Source organism: Bos indicus x Bos taurus, chromosome 25 (genome assembly GCF_003369695.1).
Source record: "Bos indicus x Bos taurus breed Angus x Brahman F1 hybrid chromosome 25, Bos_hybrid_MaternalHap_v2.0, whole genome shotgun sequence".
Taxonomy (NCBI): Eukaryota; Metazoa; Chordata; class Mammalia; order Artiodactyla; family Bovidae; genus Bos; species Bos indicus x Bos taurus.
The window spans coordinates 535,222-558,990 of record NC_040100.1 but is presented as its reverse complement, the minus strand read 5'-3'; the positions used below and the strand labels follow the sequence as shown (position 1 = coordinate 558,990).

Below are 23,769 nucleotides of genomic sequence, written 5' to 3'. Positions count from 1 at the left end.
GCAGTGCGGAGAAGGCGCAACCCGGGGACAGGGGGCTGGCACCCTGGACTTGGAGCCACCGTCTCAGTTTGAAACAGCGGAAGGGGCCTCCCCGGCTGCTGTGGGTGAGCATGTGTCCTCCCGCGGACAGTCCCCTTCTGTGCCTCGGGCCACACGCTCGCCCGAGGGGGGTCCTGGGGGGCTTGCCCTGGACTCCTGCAGAAGCCCCTCCTGGGAGAGTGCCTATGGTTCTTCCTTCTGCCTGCCTGGCTGCTCCCACGGGAGCCGTCGGAAGGCTGAGGGATCAGGAGAACCACCATGGGAGGGTCTCGAGGGGGCAGACACGAGCTTCACAGTGTGCACTTGGGAACTGGGGCCCCGGCCGCCTCCTGGTCCACGCGTCGGGCACACCAGAGCCCCCGGGCCGGGGAGCCGTCCACAGGAAGCCTTCCTGTCCTGGGGCGGGCGACTCATTCGACAATCATGTTTCTTGAAAGAAAGGGAAAGAACCCCAGACAGAACAAAATACGATTCCTGCCAGCGAGGTCTCCACTCCGTAGACCGAGAAGTGGCACCCCGCGTGTCGGCCCCGGCCCCGGCTGTGGCCTCGCAGGAGGCTCCCGCTTGCTGGCGCCAGAGGTGAGCCCACGATTGGAGACCTCAGCTTCACTCGGAGCACTTCCAGGGCCTTCCTCGCAGGACTCAGGCTGCTGCGGCCCCTGCAGGGCCCTGTTCCACTCTGGATCCTCCTGCAAGTCCGCAGACACACGGGGGTCTGGCTCGTGGTTTCTGGAGAATGTTCCAGCAGAAAGTTGCCCACGTTTCTGAACATGGCCAAGGAGGGCGTGGTGTGCACTGGCCTGCACCATGGGCTTCCTTTTTTAAACATTTAAATTGTCAATATTTAAAAATCAGGCTGAGTGCCAACGAATTGATGGTTTTGAACTGTGGTGTTGGAGAAGACTCTTGAGAGTCCCTTGGACTGTGAGGAGATCCAACCAGTCCATCCTAAAGGAAATCAGTCCTGGGTGTTCATTGGAAGGACTGATGCTGCAGCTACAATACTTTGGCCACCTGATGCGAAGAGCTGACTCATTGGAGAAGACCCTGATGCTGGGAAAGATTGAGGGCAGGAGGAGAAGGGGACGACAGAGGATGAGATGGCTGGATGCCATCACTGACTTGATGGAGCTGGGTTTGTGCAAGTTCCCAGAGACAGTGAAGGACAGACGAGCCTGGCGTGCTGCAGTCACGGAGTCACAGAGTCAGACACGACCGAGCGACTGAGGAGCGACACAGTCAGGTGTCTCACGTGAGAGCTCGGATCCGGCTCTGGACCGGTGTCCCTGCCTGGGTGCTGTGCTCCTTGCCGCGCCCGCTCCCCGCCCGCCACCTTGCTTTGCTCTGGGCTCTGCACCCACTCGCAAGCCGTTGAGTTTGCAGCCGTGGTTCTTATGGTCTTGAGGCTGAGGGGATGAGAGCGGTTCTCTGGGGCCAAGGGCCGCCTGTCGGGTCCAAGGCCACGGGTAGAGAAACCACAAAGCTGTGACAGCTGGAGCTGAGGGGTCCTCACGGAGCCACGGGGCCCGTGGCAACGGGGGCTTCCAGGGTGCGCCCCACGGGCAGGCCGTCTGACCTCGCCCACGAGGGGCCGTCCTTCCCCAAGGACACGTGGAGAGCAGGTGGCGGGCCCCAGAGGCTCCACTGCACAGGACCCTCACTGTGGGGTGCGGTTGTGTGTGTGCACACGTGTGTGCAAATGAGCAGTGTGAGTAGTGTGCGCGCTGCTTCCTGTGTTTCCCGGTGTCCCTTGGGTTGATGCCCTTCAGCTGGAGATGCGGGTGGGTACTGACCGCTTGTCTCAGCTGCTCCGGGGCCGGATGTTTCTTGGCGCTTCCATTAGAGGCCGTGAGAGCCGAGTTCCGTGGTCATCTTCCGGGGCACACCTGGCTGCACGGTGTGGTCTGTGTTCTGGGCAGCGGGGGGTGGGGCAGGGGCATCCCCGGGGGCCCTGACGCCTCCTGCGCAAAAGCTGTCCAAGAGGGCCTTGGGAGAGCGACTCCGGGCTCTGTGGGAGGTCGGCTGTGTGACTGAGGGCCCCCCTGCTGACTGGGGTGGTGGAGGTCAGGGGAGGCGTGGGGGGCTGACTCCCAGGAACCGCGGTGGTGCTGGCCCCGGAGGGTAACCCAGCCCCCTCGGAAGGCACGGCTTTCACGGTGTTGTGCGATGTATTTGAAGTGGTCTCCTTGGCAACTTGGGTATTTTTCGCTTTTCTTCTGTGATCCACCAAACTGGGGAAGTCACAGTGGGGCCTCAGGGTTCACAGGCGTCACGGGCTCAGAGCTGAAAGGCGGGCTGAGCGTCCGCAGCCTCACGCCGTGTTTCCTGCCTGTGGCCCCGGCCACCTCTGAGGGGGCGTGGTGTCTCCCCACGCCAGCCCTGCGCTGCCCCGAGCCCCCCGGGGCCCTGATTCCTCTGGAGGATGTGCTGGAGCGTCTGAGTAGATTCCTTATGCAGGCTGTTTGCTTGTTTATACGATTCAGTGCAGCGTTGGCCCACAAAGCAGACAGCCAGACAGGAAAGGACGTTTGCCCTGTGGATGTGCCGGGAAGGACCCAGGCTGCTGGACCCAGGGGCCTGGCCCAATGTGGGTCTCCAGGTGTTTCTGCAAAGGTGTTTCTCTGATACAGTTGACACCGACATCCGCTGACCTTGAGGCCGGGCCTCCAGCTCCCCAAGGAGCGGGGAGTGTGACTGTTGGGGCCCTGCCCCTCGGGGTGGACCTGGGGCCGTGCCGGGTGCAGGCTGCCCCTGGGGCCGCTGCTGCCCAGCCCCACCTTCCGCCAGGCCTCTTTCTGCCCCCTGCTCTTCGGGTGGGTGTGGGCTGCTTTGGGGGCTGCATCCCAGGTGTGAGCGGCTGACAGGGACCCCCACCTGCACAGACGTGAGGACCGGCCCTTGCACACACTGGACACGACATTACCAACGCCTGCTGGGTGCCCGCCGGGGCTCAGCGGGCCCTGGGGCCTCTGCGGTGGGCACTCCTTGTCTCTGGGGTCTGTGTCACACCAGCCGTCTCTGAGACTCTGGGGGCCTGCCAGCCCCTTGGACGGTGGACCCCAGCGCTCCAGGAGTGTGTTCTCTGGCGGCCAGAGCAGGCATGCGGCCGTCAACCTGGGGCCGCTTGGACACGAGGACAGAAGGCACAGCGGGTCTCCCGGGGCCTGGCCGGCAGCTGAACGTGGCGTCCGAGGTAGCCCGGCCGCTCTGGGACACCCTCTAGTCACCGAAGCCCTGAAGTGCCTGGCGGCCCGAGGGGTCTTGGCCCCCGCTGACAGCGGGAGCTGCGGGGCTCCTAGCAGCGTCTGCAGGACAGAGCCCAGGGGGCTGCCCAGGGAGGGGTCTGGCAGGCGGGGCCCTGTGAGGAACATGGGCCGCCCAAAGCCCTGAGACTCAGTTTACCCCCAGGAAGGCTCTGGGCGCAGGGTGGGGCCCGGCCTGGGTCTCAGTCCTCAGTCCTGACACAGCCCACCCTGTGGGTGACTCCACGCGGCAGAGCCTTGGGGGCCTGTGGGCAGCTGGGCAGAGCCGGTTCCCTCCAGCCCGCTCCCGCGGCCAGGAGGCACTGCCATGGAAACCTGAGGTTGGACACGGCTCCTCTCTTTGCAAATCACTTTTTTGAACGTCCCTGACGTTGACTAGACTGCTGAGCGGCCACTTCGAAGCCACCTCTGGAGGGGTCTCTGCGTTTACCGTCATCTCGGGAACTTTTAGGGAGACGCCTGAAAGCCCCCACTGTGCTCTGGGCCGAGGCTCACTGGACTTGCGGGAGCGATGGCCACCACTGGGCTGTGTGCGGGGTGTTCACTGAGGCGCGAGTACGCCTTGCTGCAGACCCGCCCTGGTCCCGAGCGGAGATGGGGAGGCCGGGGTGGAGCCGGGTCCCAGGTTTCGGTGGGCTGTGTGCGGACGTGTGAGTGGAAGTCCTCCAAGTGGGGAAGGTGGGCGGGATGTCCAGAGGAACCTCGGGCCCAAGGCCATGGCTGGCAGGCGTTGGGGGCAGGCCGGACCAGACCCCTGCCCTACAGACAAGAGCTTTGGATGCCCCCCGAGACCCCTTGTAAGGGCAGGGACGTTGTGTCCAATGCCCAGGCTTCTTATGAGCTGGACAACAGTGGTCCCGCCCAGGACTCCTAGCTCCTGAGGGGCCTCCTGTCGGCCTGGGGGTCTGCCTGTCCTGGACCGCCCCCCACCATGGGCCTGTCTGACAGCTCGCCCTGGCCCTCCCCCACCAGGTGATGTCCTTCGCGGCTCAGCCGCAGGGGCCCCACGGGGAGGTGCCCTAGGGCGGCCCACATCTGCGTGGTCCCACCGCGGTCGGTGCCAGACTGTCATGTCCGGGGAGAGAGCGGAGCCCGAGGTTGGTGTCGGAGCACGGCTGTCTCAGTCCAGAGGCAGCAGGAAGACACTCTCCGCTTCTGGGCTGAACCAGGAGAGTGCTTTTCCAGAAGCCCGCTGGGCTGAGCGCCGTCTGCCCACGCGTCCACCCGCCCTGCCCACTCAGCTGACTGTCCTCCCTGCCGGCTCGGTCACCAGCACCCTGAGGGCTCCCATCTGCGCTGTGTCCTTTCTGCGTCTCTGAAGGGTGGCTTCCGTTCACGGCAAAGTGGAGGGAACGTACAGAGGTCTGCCACGCACGGCCTCCCCACCAGGCAGCCCTACCCGGCCGTGGGCCTCCCTGCACGCGGCCCCGCGGCCCAGCCCAGGCACTCAGGCCTGCATTGGCCGCCACCGCATCACACGAGCGGCCTCCTTGCCGGGAAAGGCCTCACGCTGTCCCTGCCCCCGGCGCTCCCATGCCGGCGCCCAGCTCTTCAGCGTCCCCGGCTCCCGTTTTCCAGGTGGTCCTGTAGCTGAAATCACGGGGTCTGAGGCCCTCTCCTGCCGGTGCCTTTCACCCCATGATCGCATGCGCGTCTCCTCCGGGGCTCTTCAGGGCTGGACGGCTCTCGTTTCTAGTTCTGAATACAGTCGCCGTCTGGATGTCGGTGGTGTTCAGTCGCTCAGCTGTGTCTGAGTCTGGACCCCGCGGACGGCCGCACACCGGGCTCCCCTGTCCTTTGCTACTCTACGCATCTGTCACCTACGGAAGGGCATCTTGGTTGCTTCCAGCTCTTGACACTTAAGAAGGAAGCTGCTCCAAGCATCTCTGCAGATTTTTGTGGCCTCATGACTTAAGCCTCACCTCTGGGTAGATCCCGAGGAGCTCCACGCATGGCCGAATCTCAGAGGTGGGGACCCCCGGTGTGGTGCCTGCTTGCTGCTCGTGCATGCCTCTGCTGACTGTCTGCGGGGCTCTCACGCCCAGATGGCACAGCCCCGTCTTGGGCGGCTCTGGTGTCCCCTGCGAGGGTCCTAATTCATCGCCCAGTGGCCTCGTCCTCTGGGGGCCCCCCTTGTATAGGCCCTAGCCTGTGCACCTCAGTCGCCCTTTCCTTGGGGAGGACAGCTCCCAGTGCCAGCTACGTGGGCACTCCTAGGCTCCAAATGACCTGACCACATCCCCTTGTGAGCCATCCCCGGCTCTACTTTCCTGGTCCTTGAGGCAGTGGCGTTCCCAGACCATAGACGTGGATCCCAAGGTCCCGTTTTCTCCCCGGCACCGGGGGGAGGGCAGAGATAAGCAGCGTGCACAAACCATGGCCGTACAGATACCTGTTTTGGCTGAGGACGATCCCACAGACGCGCCGTCCCGGGCTAATCAGCCCGTGGGAGTGTCATCCCCCATCCCCGCCGCTGCCCGCTGGCCGGGAGGGGGGCGGCCCGAGGGCGGCTGCCCCCCCAGTCTCAGCCAGGCTGCCCTGGGCCTGCGCGCCTGGCTCCCCGTGTCTGGCAGTGGCTGGAAGCCTGCCTGTCCTGCAGATGAGGAAACTGAGGCTTGGGCAGTGCCTGGCTCTCCCCAGACGGTGGCCAGCACGCGGAGGAGCCAGGCCTGAACCGCGGGAGCCGTGCGGAGCTGGCCCAGGCTGCATCGGGGGCACTTCAGGTGGGGCTGGCGCGTCATCACGCCTCCCTGTACCCACACCCCATGTTCCTTCTCAGTTGCTCTTTAATTTATGGGAAGTGATGCTGGTTCCAGTTTATGGCCGTGACGTTGTTTCTTTTAAAATATATATTTGTTGAAATAAGTGCGTTTCCCTGGTGGCTCAGAGGATAAAGAATCCGCTTGCAATGCAAGAGACCCCGATTCAATCCCTGGGTTGGGAAGATCCCCTGGAGAAGGGAACGGCCACCCACTCCAGTGTTCTGGCCTGGAGAATCCCAGGGACAGAGGAGCCTGGCAGTCTATAGTCCATGGGGTCATAAAGAATCAGATGCGACCGAGCGACTGACACTTTCACACTTTCTTTTGGTTTAAATAGCGTTTCCTCTCCCTGAACTTGGTGTCAGCGGGCCCTGAGCCCGTGTGCTCGCTGCAAGGCGGGCCGGGGCTCAGGTTCACCCCTGTGTACTGACAGGAGCGTGTGTCCCTTCCCTCGCCGGGCTGGACGCGCACGAGGGTTGTGACAGACTCCGGTCTGTGCCCAGCGGCTGGGAGCCTGGGCGGGGGCGTCTCTCTCCCTGGATGCTGTCTGCCCAGCCCCTAACCCTGACCCCCTGGGGCTGCGCCTCGGGCACTGACCCGTCTGCTCTGTCGCCCCAGAGTTCTGGGGGTGCCTGTGTCTGCCGGCCCTCGCTCATCAGTTTTCTTAGTCCTTAAGCAGTATCCGACTCATAAGCCAGAAGCCTGGGTGACGGCCTGCAGGATGGGGGGGTCCCTCAGGGGGCGAGGCTGCCCTCCCTGCCTCGCTGGGCGCAGCCCCCACGGCCGGAACCGCGACTCCCGACGGCCATCACCTGCACTGTTGGGGGCTCTGGGCTGGGCTCGGGGGCAGTTTTGGGGAGGGGGAAGCCCGAGGCACTGCTTCAACGAGCGCGTCCCCCTCAACCTTGGCATGCGTGCCCATTGTCGAAACCAGAGTTGATTTGGGTTTTGCCTCTGTAGAAAAATTTTAAAGTGAAAAATGTTTTAAGGAAAACGGGTCTCTTATAATAACCCCATCTCCCCCAGGCTCTGGCAGGGACATTTTTATCGTATGTCCTCCCGGGCTGACTCCTATGTGACCTGGTTTATTTTTAGAGCTGGGCTAGAATCAATGAGTGAGAAGTTTGGGGAATATGATCTGGATCCTGGCAAGTATGTTTTTCCAGCCCCCGTAGTTCCGGTGCTCAGTCCCTGGAGGACGTCTGTGCTGCCTTCTCTGCCGTCTGGGAAAGGAGCTCGGACAGGCTGGCTGCTCCGGGCCCGCGATGGTCTCTCTGGGGTGGGAAGAGCCAGGCGTGTGCTGGGCACGCCGGGGCCCATGTCGTGGGAACGCCGGGCCCTGCTGGCCGAGGCCCCACCCTTTCCGAGTCCATCTGCGCGTTTCCCTCGCTCCCGCCCCCGGCTTGCTGGTTGTGCCTTCCCAGGACAGGGACCGCCTGCCTTTGCATCAGGGCCCGGGGGTGGCGGCTGGTCAGCCTTGGCTGCTGGAACGGAGACCCCCGGGGCTGCTGCGGAGCTTCCCTGCCTCGTTAAGCAGTGACCCAGGGTCGTCACAGGCACCCTGGGGCGTGTGGCCCTGTCCCGTGGCCCAGCCATCCTGGCACCTGTGGCAGACATTCCCTGGTGGAGGCGGGGCTGCGGCGGTGGGAAGAGAGTTGGTGCAGCGCACGGCCTGCCGGGGACACGCGGTCCGTGGCCACGTGCCTGCAGCCCGGACGTGTGAGGACCTGGTGGGGGCAGGCCTGTCCCCTGTCGGTCCTGCTCGTTCAGGGCTCCTCCGAGGGCCCTCCTGTGTGTCCATGCTCACACCGTCCAGCATGGAGGGTCTGTTATGACCTCAGTCTTCTGAGCCTCCACGTCAAGGCCCTGGTGGGAAAGCTCTGTCCATCTGTCCCAGTGGAAACCGATTTCGTCTCATCAGCCTACGTGGATCATAAGACGGGCTGGTCCATGCATGACCGGGAGAGATGCTGTAGTGACCGTGGGGGACTCGCGGGTTCCAGAGAAGACAGGAATCCGGGAGGGGTCCACACGAGGTTGGGGGGCTGCATGGGGGGAGACGGTTGAGAAACAGAACGGTGGCCAAGCTGAGCCCATCCCTGTTTTCTGTGCCCCAGACCTCACACCTGTCCCGAGTGGGCAGGGCAGAACGTGGGGAGGGGAGCCAATCACTTTGGCTGCAGGTGAACTCATGACCTGCTCTGACCAGTGAGGTGTGAGGGGATGGTGCCCGGAGCTTCCAGAAGGGTTTCTTATGGATGGCATGGGGGAGGCATTTGGCGACTCCTGGAACCGTGGCAGCCATGGATGCACCATGAGGGTCCGACTGAGCCCACCAAACAGGAGGCAAGGCCAAGCCTAGGTGCACACACGCCTGCGGGCCTCTGAGTCGGCCAGCCCTGAAAGCCCTCCTGCATCTTCTGGTTTGGGGACAGCGGTTGCCCTTAGTAGCCTTCAGACACATTGAGTTGGGTTTTCCTTGTTTGGGGCTTGAAGCCTCCTGGGTGCTCTAAGCCTTGAGTAAAGCAGGAAACTTCAGATCCATCCCTGGGGTCCTGATGAGGACAATGATCCAGCTGTAAAGTGGAAAATTGTCTAAAATGGGAACGTAAGTTGTATAAGTGAAAAGGCATGAGTGTAAATGATAATTAGCTAAATGCAGCATTGTCTCCAGAGAGTCGCTGCAGTCCCTGTGGGATTGTCAGCCCTGCACTGACTGCCCTCCCATCCAGGGGAGCGGGTCTCTGCTCCTCTCCGTGGCATCAGCGCGAGACCATGTGTCCTGCAGGCCCTGCCCCTCAGCCCGTCTGGCCCAGGGAGCACTCCCGGGTGGGTGGAGAAGCCTGCTGCTTCCAGGTCCCTCTGTCCGTTCACCAGCGTTGTAAGCACCCCAGACACCTGGGAGCCGAGAGGCCCTAGGGTCGGAGGGGGCCCAGCATGGGGCTGCCCAGGGCCGGAGGTCCCAGGCCTGGCGGGCGTGGGCAGGGTCTTCTGATTGTGTCTCTCGCAGCCCAGGCAGAGGGGTTCACTCGTTAACCCGGCTTCGGCCGGGCCGGCACGCATGTTTCTGGGTCCTGGTGAGCCAAGTCCACAGGGAGACAGACTGCGCTTGTCTGTGTGGCCGGGGTGTTGGCACTGGCTGTCCAGACTGGGGACACGCATGAGCAGCGGGTAGCCGAGGGCCCGGTGGGCACGAGAGGACCCCGGTGCCACAGGAACCCTGTCCTGGGGCCCCAGCTGCTCGGCTGTGATGCGGACGTGCCCTGCTGGGGGCCAGCATGGATACAGAGGGCGCAGTGCCCGTCTGTGTGGCTCAGAGCTGCTGGAGGCTGTGCAGGCCGGTGGGGCGGCTGGGGAGGCCTCGCTCTGACTCCTCAGGTGCGTGGGGAAGACACCAGTTTGGGCGAGGCTCCAGCCGCCGACCCCAGGTGACAGGCCAGGGTCTCTGCCTTTGGAAGCCCCCGGGGAGGCCGCAGCTGCCGAAGCTCCCATCACTCAGCGGGGGGAGTGCGACCCCAGGCCACACTGCTCCTGTCCTTGAGACTTAGGCCAAGGTCGGCTGGGAGGAGTGCTGCCCAGGAGATGGCCCTAGATTCTGCCGGCACCCGGCCCTGGGGGTGGCCTGGGTGTGCCCTGTGCCGAGCACGGCTCCCGGCGCCCGCACCTTGCTCCAGGTCGGGGCGTGCGGAGCTGGCAGGAGGAGGGTGTGGACAGCACGCTCAGGGGTGAGCCCAGGAACCCCCGCCCTGGCCTGCTGGGCCCTGGCTGGCGGACCCTCACGCGCCCTTGGCTTCCGCAGGGCACGGCTTCCGTCCTGCAGCGTCGGTCCCCCAGCGAGGAGTACGTGGAGGTCGGGCGCCTTGGGCCCTCTGACTACTTTGGTGAGTGCGGGGCTCTGTCCTCGGGGTGGGGGTGGCTGGCTTGCGGGGCCCCAGCAGGGCCTGGGCGGGGCCGTGGGAGTCCCGGGAGGCCTGGGCGCCGTCCCCCTGGGGAGGGCACCCCGATGCCCGCAGCCCTGACGCCCCTCGCCCTCAGGGGAGATCGCGCTTCTCCTGAATCGGCCCCGGGCGGCCACGGTGGTGGCGCGGGGGCCCCTCAAGTGCGTGAAGCTGGACCGGCCCCGCTTCGAGCGCGTGCTGGGGCCCTGCTCCGAGATCCTCAAGAGGAACATCCAGCGCTACAACAGCTTCATCTCGCTCACCGTCTGAGCGCCCTCCCGCCCTCCGGGAATAAACGCGGTGCCTCCCGGAAGGCAGCCCTCTGCCCGCCTGCCTGCCTGGTCTCCCCTCGCGGCCCCTCTCAGGGAGCCCACCCCACTCCCCCATCTCCTGGGACGCAGGCAGCTCCCCAGCCCAGGCCTGGTAACATGATGCCGCTGGGCTGCAGTTGGTCTGGGGCGATGACGTCCCTGTTCTTGGAGCTGGAAGCTGAGGCTGCAAAGCTCAGGCCCCTCCCTCAGACGTGTGCCTCCCCCGGGCCCCCCAAGATGCCAGGGCTGGGGATGCTCTGGTGGCTTCAGCCAGGCTTGGCCTTGGGGCAGGGTGCGGAGCAGTGAACTTCCCCTTTCCTGGAAAGCCCGGCACAACGGCTGGTTTGCCTGACCATCAGGGTGGGGGCCGCCTCGCTGGGCTGGGATGCCCAGCAGGGAAGGCCCCGCTGTTTGAGTCTGGGGCTTCCCTGGGCACGGGAGCCCTGCCCCCTAGGTCAGGAGGAGCCCCTTTGCCCCCACTGTTCCACAAAGCAGCCTCTTGGAGACTTGGAGGGAGTGCAGGGACCTTCTGAGCATGCTCTGGATGCAGCTGTGAGCCACCCTCCCGCAGACAGGCCTCCGTTATCGGGAGCATCGCCCTAGGAAGGCAGGTATCCGAGCCTCTCCCCAAGCAGGAGCGTGCGCCAGGCCAGCCCGTGGCCCGCACACCTAGGTCATCCATCGATTGACTGCCCCCCGGAAGTGCCGCCAGGCCTGCTCTCAGCGGAGCTGGAGCGGCTGGGGCCTGTGCGCATGGGACTCCCAGTGACCTGAAGTACCAGCGAAACAGCGTGGTTACCCCGCTTGGCTCCCGCCCGTGCGGCCCAGGGAGGCTGCCCGGTCTGAGGGGACCCCTGCCTTTGCCTCTGAGTGTTTCTGTGATGTGTGGACCCCACCTGTTTATCACGATGTTCTGAATGCTGCATGCGCTATTAAATGTGCAGTGAAATGCATCTTCCTGACTCCGGGTTTTGGTCTAAAATTTTTAGAGAAGATTTTCTTCCTTTTGTTTGTCTCTATTGTGGTCAAATAGTCATAAAACTTAGCGTCTTAACCATCTGTAACTTCAGGGGCGTTAAGCGCATTCGTACAGTTGCTCAGCCGTCGCCACCCTCCGTCTCAAGAACGTTCTCATCTTCCCAGACTGAGACCCTGTCCCCATGGACGTTGACGCCCCTCCCCCAGCCCAGCCTCCTCCTCTCTGTCACCGTGGCCCTGACTCCTCCGGGGACCTCAGAACTGGGGTCAGACACTGTCTGTCCTTCCGTGTCTGGCTCATTTCATGGCTATGTCCTCAAGGTTCATGCGTGGTGGAGCCGGGTCAGCATTTCCTTCCTTCTTAAGGTTGAATCATAGCCCGTGTGAGTGTGTAGCACGTCTCGTCTCCATTCACCCACTGACGGCGATGGTCCCTGGGGCTTTCAGCCTGTCACCGTCATAGCTGACGAGCTGGCTGCGGCCCCCAGGGGGCGGGGTGCTGGCAGCTTTCAGGGTGTGAAGCCATGCGGCAGGAGGCAGGCCCCGGGCCCACCCTGGGGGACCGCGCTCTGACGGCTTGGGGGCAAGTTTCTGAGCAGCGGCTCGGGAAGGGGGTGACGCTGGGGAGCATGTGCCGCCCGACCCTCCTGTCCAGACTTCGGGGAGCAGCAGGCCTGTGCCTCCCCTAGGACGGCTAGCTTGAGACCACCGTCCACCCCCCTCCCACGTGGGGGTGCACCTCGGCTGCACCATTCCCAGAGGGCCCTCAGGCCAGCTTTCAGGCTCCTGCTGTGAGGGTGCGAAGGGCCCACTGCCCAGGACCTCCCAGACAGGCTCCCCGGGAGAGTTGGGCACAGCTCCAGGATGAAATCTGAGCCGGGGCGGGGTCTTGACCCGCAGAGAGTTGCTGCTGCTGGACTAGGCAGCAGCTTCTGGGTCGAGGACAGGCGTGCAGCCTGTGGGCACCTGCCCTGGGCCTTGTCTCGAGAGCTGTGAGCGGTGGTCCCTGGAGCCAGGATGGGAGCTTTGGCTCAGCAAGCCCTGGGGGAGCTATCATGAGCCCTGTCTGTCCAGTGGCCAGGCGTCCACTGTGTACGGCGCGTAGACGGCCCTGTTTGCTGAGGGCCAGCTCGGGGCCTACTCCACACGGTCCCGGAAGCTCTCCCAGACCCCGGGGCTCGGGGGGCTGTCCTGCTCTGGGGTCCTGCTGCCGCCACATGCTTCCCAAGGACAGAGAGCAGCCACCTAAGACCCCCGCTCCTCCTGAGGGCCGGGTGCACTGTCCAGGACGCAGGGAGGGCAGAGGCCGTGGCTTCTCTGCAGCAGGAGTGAGGTCAATGCGCACAGCCTTCAGTTTCCTTTGAAGGCCGTCTACTGAGTAATCAAAACCACCACACACCGCAAAGCGCCGCACACAATCACACGTGAGCCACGCGTGTAAAACAGGCGGGGTTCTGTGTCCCCCAGTTTAAGCAGTTCATGGATATAAAACAAGCGGGGTTCTCTGTGTCCCCCGGTTTAAGCAGTTCATGGATATAAAACAAGCAGGTTCTCTGTTCTGTCTCCTGGTTCTAAGCAGTTCACGGATATAAAACAAGCAGGGTTCTCTGTTGTGTCCCCTGGTTCTAAGCTGCCCGTGCCTGGGGGGCCCGATGTCATCATGAAGGACCCTCTGGGAGGAGGTGGGGGCCCCGGGTCAGAGAGAGGACGGGGGAGGAGGCAGTTGGGGATGGAGAAGACACCAGCTCAGGACGAGGATGGGCCACGGAGCACGGCGCCTCCAGGAGCTGGGAGAGGAGGAAGCGGACCCTGCCCAGCGCCTCCGGAAGGAGCCAGGTCACGGGAGCCTTTCAGACCGACCTCTGGGTTGTAGGGTTAAGTAGCGGTTGAGCTGCTGAGTTTGGGGCATTTTGTTACAGCACCTGCAGGACTGTCATACGAGGCCCGCTGGGGCTGGACTGGAGCTCTGCCACCGCGAGGGCAGGTTCCTCCCCAGCCTTGGGGTGTGCTCCTAAGGCCCAGGGTCTCCCTGGACTGGGGCGCAGAGGGGTGTGGCCTGCCCGCCTGGGCGCAGGCACCCAGGCGGGCGGTTGCAGGATGCCTCTGCCCACCGCCCACTGTGGGGGTGGCCGGAGCAGTATCTTCCCCAGCTGGGCACTGGGCCTGCTCCCTCTGGCGCCAGGCGGCACAAACCCGGGGCTGTGGGCTTGTGAAAGCGGGCTTGTGTCCGCCTGAGACTACAAGCCGGGCGATTGTTCCTGCCCCGTCGCGTTCCCCAGGGTGGTGCCAGGGGCGCGGGGCAGAAGGGGCCAGCAGGATGAGGTCCAGAGGGACAGCCCCCGGGTGGCTCGCTCCCCTTGGCCGCTCTGGGGCCTGACGTGGATACCCCACTCTGTCCCGAGGCCACATCTGGGAGGGTCAGGCTGTGGCCAGTTGAGGCCCGACAGTGGGCTCTGGAGGGCAGCTGGGGTCTCACACACTCACCTGTGGGCCCCAGGACCCCATGGCACTGGGCACCCAGTGGGCAGCAGCAAATATTTGAATAATGAATAGAAGTGGATAAAGTATGTATCATTGGAGGGGAGGTTGGGGAAATTCAGGCTCTGGCTTCTACAGGCCAAAAAATCGGAACCTTTGTTCGAAGTATCATATTTTCTACAAAAATGAACTCAGAATGGCTCACCGATTCACACACAAACATAAAACCATAAAACTTGCAGGAGAAAGAAGAAGACATCCTGGGGCTCGTGGGCCAGACAGCCTGTCCCGCACAAGCCCTGAAAGGAGAGCTGAACCAGCTGGAAGTCCTGACAGTTGAGAGCACTGCCCTGAGAAGGACCCGAGACGAGGTGGAGGGGACAATGTCCCCCTCGGGGCCTGCACCGGGACGATGAAGCTCAGCGGCGAGCACACACGGAGAGGACACGCACACCGCGGAGGAGGGGGCGACCCCGGGAGCCGGGGCGGGAAATGCAGCCACACCCAGTGCTGGTGAGGAGGCGGGGGACGCGGATGCGAGCCCGTGTGGCTGGGTTTCTGCAAGAAAAGAAGGACACAGAGCTAGGACCCCCCTGGTGGTCAGTGGATAGGAATCTGCCTGCCAGCGCAGGGGACATGGGTTCGATCCCTGGTCTGGGAAGACCCCACATGCCGCGGAGCAGCTAAGCCCGTGTACCACAGCTACTGAGGCCTGTGTGCCCAGAGCCTGTGCTCTGCGGCAAGAGAAGCCCCCACAGCGAGAAGCCTGCGCTCACCACGACTAGAGAATGTCCACGTGGCAATGAAGACCCAGCACTGCCACCAAAAATAAATTACTTAATTAAAAAAAAGGCAAGCTACAAAATGATATAAAACCCCCCACAAACCTGAAGTAAACAGAGAGCTCCGCAGGTCGCAGCCAGGACAGCTTGGGCACTTAGCCCAGAAAGATGTGGACCTGCTCGCCCGGACACCCTCACAGGGAGCTTCCCGAGGCCTCATCCTCAGAGCTGGAAATGCCTGGACGTGCTAGCGGGTGAGTGGCTGAGCACAAGGCCCCCACACCCCGCTGCAACTCGGGTACAAGGAGCAGCCTGTGGATTTAGCGGCTGCCTGGGCCGGTCTCCAGGGAATGGAGCTGAGAGGAAACGCCGACCCCCAGGGGTGACCAGGTACACAACAGCCTCGAAGTGACAAACCCCCAGGACGCAGGGCTCAGGCGGGGGCGGGAGGGCCTCACGGTCTCACCCCGGAGTCTCACGAGACGTCACCGCGGGGGCGGCCGGGTGCAGGTACCCCCACCGCCCGCTGCACCTCTCTCAGGAGGGACGGAGCCTGGGTGTCCGAGGGTGTGGGGAGGGCGGGGCGGCAGCATGTGGGAAGGGGTCTGCGCCCCCAGGAGGCTGGGGGGCGCCGCTGCAGAACTTGGGGCTGGGGGAGTCTGATATGTGCTGTCGGAGGACCTGGGACTGAGTGGCCAAGGCGACCTTCGGACTTCCCTTCCCTGGTGGTGTTCCCGGGATAGGAGAGGCAGGCAGAGGGGGCACCCAGGCCTCAGCAAGCTTTCCCACTCCCAGCACCCCTCCTTGCTCTGCCCCGGCCCTTGTCCACACAGAGCAAGAGCTCTGCCACTCGCTGTGTGGCCTTGGACAAGTCCTTGACGTCTCTGGGCCCCACCCACCCCTCCTTTAAACCCCCTAGGAATGTACTCCCCATGTTTCTGGAAGACAGAGTGGTCCCAAAGCCCCTCCCTGACCTGGGCTCAGGTGGGGCCAGGGCTGGCCTGGGGGGCTGCCCTGGCCAGGAGGACAGCAGGCTCGCCCATCTGCTTGGCATCAGTGTGCCCTGTGCCTGGCAATCCCGGTGGTGGGTGCCAGCCTGTCTCCTGCAGAGCTGGGAATCCTGGCAGGAGGACCTGAAGACAGGAGCCCACAGGAGGCTGTTGGGCGCCAGCACTCAGGGCTGCCCCAGGCTTCCTGTGCAGCTCTGCCCTTCAGGTCTCAGGACTGGGCACTGTCCCGACCTCCCCGTCTGTCAAAGGGGGGCAATTTCCCCCAAAGTGCCAAGAAATGAGGTCCTAGCTGTCAAGAGGGGCCCTGCAGGGTGTGTCCAGCCCACACACCCTGCTGGGTGAGCTGGGCCTTCAGTGATGGCCGTGCCATGGCCAGGCCTGGCCTCACCCTGCTCCGTGGCTGAATCACCCAGGCGGGTGATGACTCACTTTGGGGTCGGGTACTTCCCTCCCAGCCCACCACTGCCAGGCTGGGGAGAGCCTGGCACCCCCGTCCAATGTGTGGGGCCTGGGGGAGGGGTGGCCCCTGGGAGCAGCCTTCCGCAGGGGCCAGCGCGTCTGGGTGGCTAGGGGGTCCTGCGGGCCACAGGGGTTCAGACCCAGATGGGCCCCTGGGGTCTGCCTTTTCCCGTCCGAGTGCGGGAAGACAGCCCACGTCCTGCCAGGAAGAGTGTCCCGATGCCACTGACCACAGCGACCTCTCGCCCCCCTCTGGACCTCTCTCGCCTCCTGGGTTGTGACCGCTCTGGGAAGTTGATGACTCACGCCTCTGCTGCAGCCCCACCTCCTGTTGTGCCGAGCAGCTCCCCTCTTCCAGGGGTCATCTGGTCTGTTCAAACTGGACTCCACCGGCAGGAGGACCTTCTTAGTGTCTTAACCTGGGCCTGGAGACTCAAGGCCGGTGGTGCTTGTGGGGGCCACCGAGAGCCTCAGAGCTTTTCATGGGTGCTGCCTAGCGAAGGCAGCTCCTACATGTGCGCAGTGCGCTTTCCAGCCCACACGTGGGACTTGAATTCAGCCATGTAGAGGGCCGTTGGGTCACTCTGCTGCTCCCAGCGGGGCCCACTCCAGCTTGGTATCAGGTCTGCCTCGAGGACGCAGCCTGGTGGCATTCCAGTGGAGACCTCTCTTCCAGTGCAGACTGGAGTTCCCTCACCAACCTCACTGGCCACACATTCCTTTTTATGGCAGCTGGAAAAATAAATCAGGCTGGAGTATTTCAGGAACGCAGCGGACAGTGAGCCAGGCAATCCCAGGCCCGCCCCCAGTGTGACGCCCTGGGGCTGGCACTCGAAACACTGGTCCTATTTCGTGGGAGCTCTGTGGCATCGGGCAGCTCCTTCAGCTCCCCGGGGCTCGGCTGGCTCGTCCGTAACGTGGGACTGGCGATGCGCGCTTCCCGGGATTAGCTGTGCCCGAGAGACGGGATCACGCGTGTGAAGGCCTCAGCACGGGGTCAGGTTTGGAGCTGCTGTGACACAGGACGTCTCACCGTGTCACCCACATTCTCGATGACGGCCAGGCCCCAGCTGTGCCCAGACATGGGGGGCTCAAGCCCCGCCTTGGGGTCCTCGGGCTCCACCTGGGCCCCCTCTTGGCCACGCTTGGCTGGAGGCTCCTTCCCCACCCACCTCACCCCACCCCGTCTGCCCTCAAGGCAGCTACAGTGCCCCCTCCCCAATAAGCCAGCGGGTGGTGAGCCCCCGCGCCCCCTCTTCCCGCCCCTGGGGCCGGGCTTCAGTTCTGTGCAGGCGATGAGCGTGTCTTCTCCAGCATGTGCGGCTTGCCCTGGGCCGTTTGCAGTTGCTCTGTGAAGTCACCCCAAATCCTGGAGCTTGAGACGACTGCTCTGGCCCCTGCAGGTGGGGAGGGGGCTCCTCCCAGCTCCAGAGCCAGGGCTCCGGCTACAAACACTGAGCGCTGGGAGTGGCTCAGCACTGACACGCCACGTTCCCTGGAAGCCCAGGTCCCTCCACGTGGCTGGGTTTCCGCACCGAGTGGTAGCCTCAGCAGTAAGACCCTCTACAGGGCCCTGAAGCCTCTGGGAGCAGCTCTTCCAACCAAGCGGGAGCGGGCCGCTCCCTCCTGGTACCTGGCATCCCAAGTCACCCAGGATCACCTCCACCAGCCTACCTGAACTCAGGGAGGGGATGTAGACCCCACCACCCCACAGGAGAGTCATCAGAGAACTGGCAGCCTTGTTGTGAAATTGCCGCCATCTCCCAGTTTCCAGAACTCCGTCCCCACCCGAACAGGCTTCAGTTCGCGTTGGTCGAGCATGTGATGATGAACCTTGTCTCTGCGTCCTGCTGGCTGGGATCCCTTCTGGTCCAGGCCTGGCCCAGCTCCTCCAGGAGGTGTGTCTCCCCTGTGGACTCTGTTCCACGCTGTCCCCCAGCCCCAGACATACAGCAGGCACACAAACGTTTGTTGAATGGAGGTGTGATTAACTAAACCTGCACAAAAGCCCTTGCAAAGAGCAGAATGAACTGGATTGCTCACTAGGGAGCCCAGGAACCTTAGACGGGGTCGCAATACTGAGACCCAGAGGCAGAGGTTGGGTGGGGAGGCCTGAGCCCAGATTGGAGGCCCCCTGTCCCCTGCAACTCCTCCAAGCTGCTCCAGTCAGAAGAAAACTTGTTATTTTGCTTTTGGTAAGATTTTCATCGTTTCCAAACACACTCCAGCTGAATTTTTCATGCTTCAGAAGGAAAAGCCCCTGAGTGTGCATGGGAACTCCTAGGAACTCCTGCTTCATTTTTTCTGTAGACTAAATAAACCGTGACAGGAAAACTTCACGAATTTAGATAATCCCAGTGTAAATGCTCCAATTAGCCAGAGTCCATGGATTCCCGCCCAAGTCTCTGTAGCACCTGCCTGGAGGAGTCACCGCGGGCAGGGGCAGAGCCTGGTCCCCCCACCCCCGCCCAAGGCCACGGCCGCTCCCTGGGGTCTGGGTCAGGGATGCCCTGGGCCAAGAGACTTGGCCTGAGGGCTGTTTGGGAGGTGGGGCCCCGGGAGCAGTGGCCAGAGTCTGGCCATCCTGGGCTGGAGAGGGGTTTTCTGGAGGTCATGTCCTCTCTCACTGTGCGGAGAAGCCCAGGCCTCTCTGCTCACGGCCCCCATGGGTGCTGGCCCCAGACTGGCTGGCTCTGCCTCCCTGCTCTCCCCTCTGCGCCCTCCCAGAGTCCAGGCCCCGTGGTCGCTGGTCACTGGCTTCCCGCTGTCTCCTGGTCCCCGCTTCCCTCCCTAGAGCCCCACCCCAGGGAGCCTACAGCCCTGCCCCTCTGTGCCCAATGCAGCCTCCCGGGTCCTGGACCCCCAGGCTGGGGAATCCCAGCTCCTCCCGCTCCCTGGATCCCTGCCTCCCAAAGTGGGGGGTGTCGGGCCTTCCTGGTGGGGGTGAGCCCAGGACCACTGGTGGGAGTGGGGGGCGGGTCTCAAGCTTCTGTGGCCTCTGCAGGGGGCTTCCTGCATGGTGTCCTAGCGGCTGGGGCTGCAGAGGGAGCTCCAGGGACTCAGAGCCCAGAATGGAACCGTGGGCCCACAGCCTTCTGGAAGCGGATGCCTCGCCTGTTGGTGTGGACGCCATCCCGCACAGAACCTTCACAGGCGGTCACGCTGAGGTCGTGAGGTGGGCCGTCCTGAAGACACTGAGTGTCTGCGGTGCTGGGAGGGGGCCAGGGTCACCGGCCCCAGTCCTGGACATGCACTGTCCCCGTGACCCAGGCTGCGGGTGCCAGGGCAGGGGACCCTGGGTCTGGACTCCTGGTCCAGCGAGGAGGAGGGTCTGATTACCCCTGATGGGGAGCCAGCGCCCTAGTGCGGGGCCCTGGGCCCCTCTGGGCCCCTCAGGCGTCTGCCTCTGTGTCCTGGCAGGGTTGCCCTTGGACTAGCGCTGAGGGGCTCAGTGGACCTGTCAGAACCCAGCTCCCAGGAGGCCACCGGGAGGGCAGGCTGGTGCCTTCACTGCTTCACTCACTAGCCGATCCCCTCTCTCAGCCATTAGTGAGCACCCCAGGGCCTGGCCAGGGTTGAGAGGGTCTCTGGAGTGGACCGCTCCCCACTCCCACTGCCTGACTTCCGCCCCGCAGGCCCAGGGGCCTCTCAGAAGTGTCCTTCCTCTCAGGGAGTCTGGTCTCGAGGGGGCAGAATGTCGGCACAGAATGGCCACCTGAGTGCAGCAGCCCATGTGCTGAGCCCCTAAGGCCCTGCCTGCTGCCCTGAACCCCCCAGCTCCCCACACGAGGGAGCCGCTCAGAGAAGGAAGTAAGGGCGGCTGCTCAGCAGTGAGCGCTGACCCACTAGGGACCAGCTGTTGGGCCAGGTGAGGCCTTGGGGAGTCAGATGGCTCGGGGGGAGCCTCCCAGGTGTGATCTCCCCCACAGGAGCCTGAAGTGGGATCCGGACCTGTGCCCCTCCAACTTCCTGCCCCTGGTCACCGACCATCCTGTTCTGGGCCGGCTCCCACCTAGGACAGCCGCCCAGGCCCCCTTGGGGAACCCCTTGCCACCATGCAGGTCACATGCTGAGCAGGGAGGCTGGGTGGTAGTGGGCAGCAGGCAAGGACCTCCCAGGCCTGCAAGCCCTCCTCTCTGCCGACCTGGCTCCCCCATGAGGACCCCCCACAGGTACAGTCTCCTCTCCCCTGTGAGGACCCCCCACAGGTACAGTCTCCTCTCCTCCATGAGGACCCCCCGCAGGTGCAGTCACCCCTCCTCCAGAGAGGACCCCCCACAGGTACAGTCACCTCTTCCCCATGAGAACCCTCCAGAGGTGCAGTCACCCCTCCTCAATGAGGACCCCCCACAGGTACGGTCACCCTTCTTCCAGAGAGGACCCCCCACAGGTACAGTCTCCTCTCCTCCATGAGGACCCCCCACAGGTACAGTCTCCTCTCCCCTGTAAGGACCCCCCACAGGTACAGTCTCCTCTCCCCTGTAAGGACCCCCCACAGGTACAGTCTCCTCTCCTCCATGAGGACCCCCCACAGGTACAGTCTCCTCTCCCCTGTAAGGACCCCCTGCAGGTACAGTCTCCTCTCCTTCATGAAGAGCCCCCCACAGGTACAGTCTCCTCCATGGGAGCCGGAATCCCATGAAGAAAGAGGACCGGAGGTGCAGGGGCCGTGGGGTCTTCTGCCTGGCTGGCTGAGCTGAGTGAGTGGCCTTGCATTGGGCCCAGGCTAATAGAGGGTGCTGACTCTGCCCTTCAGGCTGGAGGGAGGCCTGTGGGGAAATCTCCCCTGACTGGGAAGGTGCCCCTCCCTCTGCCCGGTACCTGGTTGGGGTGGGGCTGTGGTCTGCAGACCCCCAGACCCAGTCTCTGGGCCAGGTGGCCGCCCTGGCACGGCTGGGTCAGGTGATGGGGGGGTGGAGGGGGAGGGGCAGGTGGGGGGATGGGGGAGGGGAGGGGGGAGCCGGGGGAGAAAGGGAGCTGAGGAGAAGGGGAGGGGAGGCGGCACAGGGGGCGGGGGAGGCGGAGGAATGGAGAGCACATTCCAGACGGGTGACACACAGCTCTGCAGTGTGGGGCAGAGAGGCGGCGGCTCTGCTGCCCTTCACAGGAAGGTCCCTGGGATCCAGCTCCCCTGAGAGGAAGATAAGATGGGTGGAGCATGGCTGGAAGCAGAATTCCTGGCAGAGGCGCCCTGCTACTGGCTGCCATCCTTCAAGGCTCCACTCAAATGCCACCTCCTCCTTAAAGCCTTCTTGGATTCATCCTGGGCTCCCTGGATCAAGAGGCGCTCCTGGGGAGCCTGGCTACATCCTCCTGCTAATAGACCTGGGCTGGTGGGGAGCTCGGGGTCACGTGCAGGCTGCTCTTCTCTGGCCCTCACGGTGGCTGAGTGCCAGAAGCAGCCTGGCTGGGGTGTCGACTGTCAAGGACGGCCTTCGGGGCCCCTGGGGACACCCTGGGCTGGGAGCTGCTGCCCAGAGCCTGAGGAGCACTGGCTATTTCAGTGCCTGCCGGCACCCAACTCATACCGCCCACACCCTTGGATGTTTGCATGTCCCTCAGTCTCCTCCTTGCAGGAGTCCTGTCCCAGGCAGATGGCAGGCAGGACAGATGTGTGGGCCGCTCCCGCCTCAAACCTACAGGTAACCAGGGGATCAGAGGTGGGTGGGTGGGCATCTTGGGGGAACTTCAGGAGAGTATAAGCCAGCTCTCCCTCTGGATATTAGCCTGCCCACCTCAGCCAGACTGCTGGTCACTGCTTCCCTTGGTCTGGAAGATGAGTTGCCCACTTCTCAGGCCTGGTGTTTGTAACTCCGGTGCTTCTCCTGAGAGGCTGAGGGGGCCCAGTGCTGGGGCTCCCCCATGTGCCAGAGCCAGTGGGCACCTCTGAGTCAAGGGGGGCCTGGTGATCCCCTTTGGGTGGAGTAGGGCTGGCCTGAGTCACCAGTGCCAACAGTGGCAGGGACTTCCCAGGATCAGCCGTGGGGGCTGCCTCAGCCCTGCCCAGCTGCGGTCACTCGCTCTGGAGGAAGCGGAACCGAGGCCTCCAGCTCACAGCCGCAGAGCCCCCACTTCCTGTCAGGCTGATGGATGAAGGAGCCCCCACTCGCTGTCAGGCCGACGGACAGGAGGAGCCCCCACTTCCTGTCAGGCTGGTGGATGAAGGACCCCCGACTTCCTGTCAGGCTGACGGACAGGAGGAGCCCCCAGTTCCTCTCAGGCTGATGGATGAAGAGCCCCGACTTCCTGTCAGGCTGACCGACAGGAGGAGCCCCCACTTCCTGTCAGGCTGACGGACAGTAGGAGCCCCCACTTCCTGTCAGGCTGACGGACAGAAGGAGCCCTGACTTCCTGTCAGGCTGGTGGATGAAGGAGCCCCCACTTCCTGTCAGGCTGACCGACAGGAGGAGCCCCCAGTTCCTGTCAGGCTGACCGACAGGAGGAGCCCCCACTTCCTGTCAGGCTGACGGACAGTAGGAGCCCCCACTCGCTGTCAGGCTGATGGACAGGAGGAGCCCCCAGTTCTGTCAGGCTGATGGACAGGAGGAGCCCCCAGTTCCTGGCAGGCTGACGGACGGGAGGAGCCCCTTCTTCCTGTCAGGCTGATGGATGAAGGAGCCCCCACTCACTGTCAGGCTGACGGACAGTAAGAGCCCCCACTCGCTGTCAGGCTGATGGACGGGAGGAGCCCCCACTTGCTGTCAGGCTGATGGATGAAGGAGCCCCTACTCACTGTCAGGCTGATGGACGGGAGGAGCCCCCACTTCCTGTCAGGCTGGTGGGTGAAGGAGCCCCCACTCCCTGTCAGGCTGGTGGACAGAACCACCAGCCCGGTGCTCAGAGCCCTGACCTCCAGGAGCTCACCTCTCTGGGCTGTGGCTTCACTGTCTGTCTTGGGATCACTCGCTTTGTGGGAATAGGGAGCTACAGCAGACTATCCTCCTGGGATACTGAGACCAGGGCCGGGGAGACCTGACTCACACCCCGCACACACTAGGAAGAGTCAGGCCGGATTTGGGCAGGGTCTCCCGGGGGCTGAGCTGCCCTTGCCCAGGACCCCACAGCTGCTCTGGAGTTCAGGGTCCTAGTCAGACCCTCGGTGACATTGGAGGCCTCTTCCCGGCCACGTGGGGCCCAGCGGCCTAGTCGTGGTCAGAAGGCGTGAGGCTCCCTGAGCTGTGTGGAAGAGCTGTGTGCGGTGGGGAAGTCAGGCTGCCTTCAGAATCCGGGTGGTCCTGACTCCCGGGGTCTCTCGGGAGACAGAGCGGGGCCAGGCTGGGCCGGACTCTGACGTCTGCAGATGGAGCACGTTGCTGGACTCCAGGGGAGGCTTTCTCATGGCCTGCATCTGCCTCTGCCCGTCAGCTTTGGCAGAGGGAGCTGGTGGGGAGTACAGACTTATCTATAACCTGTTATCTGCCGGGGAAAGCGCTTTGTAGTTCCGGGGAGGGCCCTGGTGGTGGTGAGGGAGCCTGCTGGCAGAGCCCTCTCTCCATCATCAAGGCTGGACTCGCCTGCAGCCTGACCCTGCTCTCATCTCGCACGAGGGTGGGCGTCATTTAAGCATCTCCTGGTGGGTTTCTCCAGCCCAGAGTTTATTAGGGTAACGTCGGAGCAGAAGTGACCTGGGCGGATTCGCCTCTGAAAGGATCACTGACTGTGCAGTCTGGGGGTGCATGGGATAAAGGGAAGGGGTGGGGCTGCGGCTGGCTCGCAGGCGAGGACTGGAGACTGGTCAAGTTTCAGAGA

The 23,769-nt window shown here is 63.7% G+C and overlaps 1 protein-coding gene across 1 annotated transcript in view; it reads left to right on the top strand.

Annotated features, from left to right (window-relative positions):
• PRKAR1B (protein kinase cAMP-dependent type I regulatory subunit beta) overlaps positions 1-11,266 on the top strand; it is a 74,067-nt gene extending 62,801 nt beyond the window's left edge. The window contains exons 10-11 of the mRNA XM_027526473.1: positions 9,864-9,945; positions 10,100-11,266. Of these exons, the coding sequence (XP_027382274.1) occupies positions 9,864-9,945; positions 10,100-10,272 (255 nt within the window). The 3' untranslated portion in view covers positions 10,273-11,266. The remainder of the gene's footprint in view (positions 1-9,863; positions 9,946-10,099) is intronic.
• Positions 11,267-23,769: the final 12,503 nt, after the last annotated feature.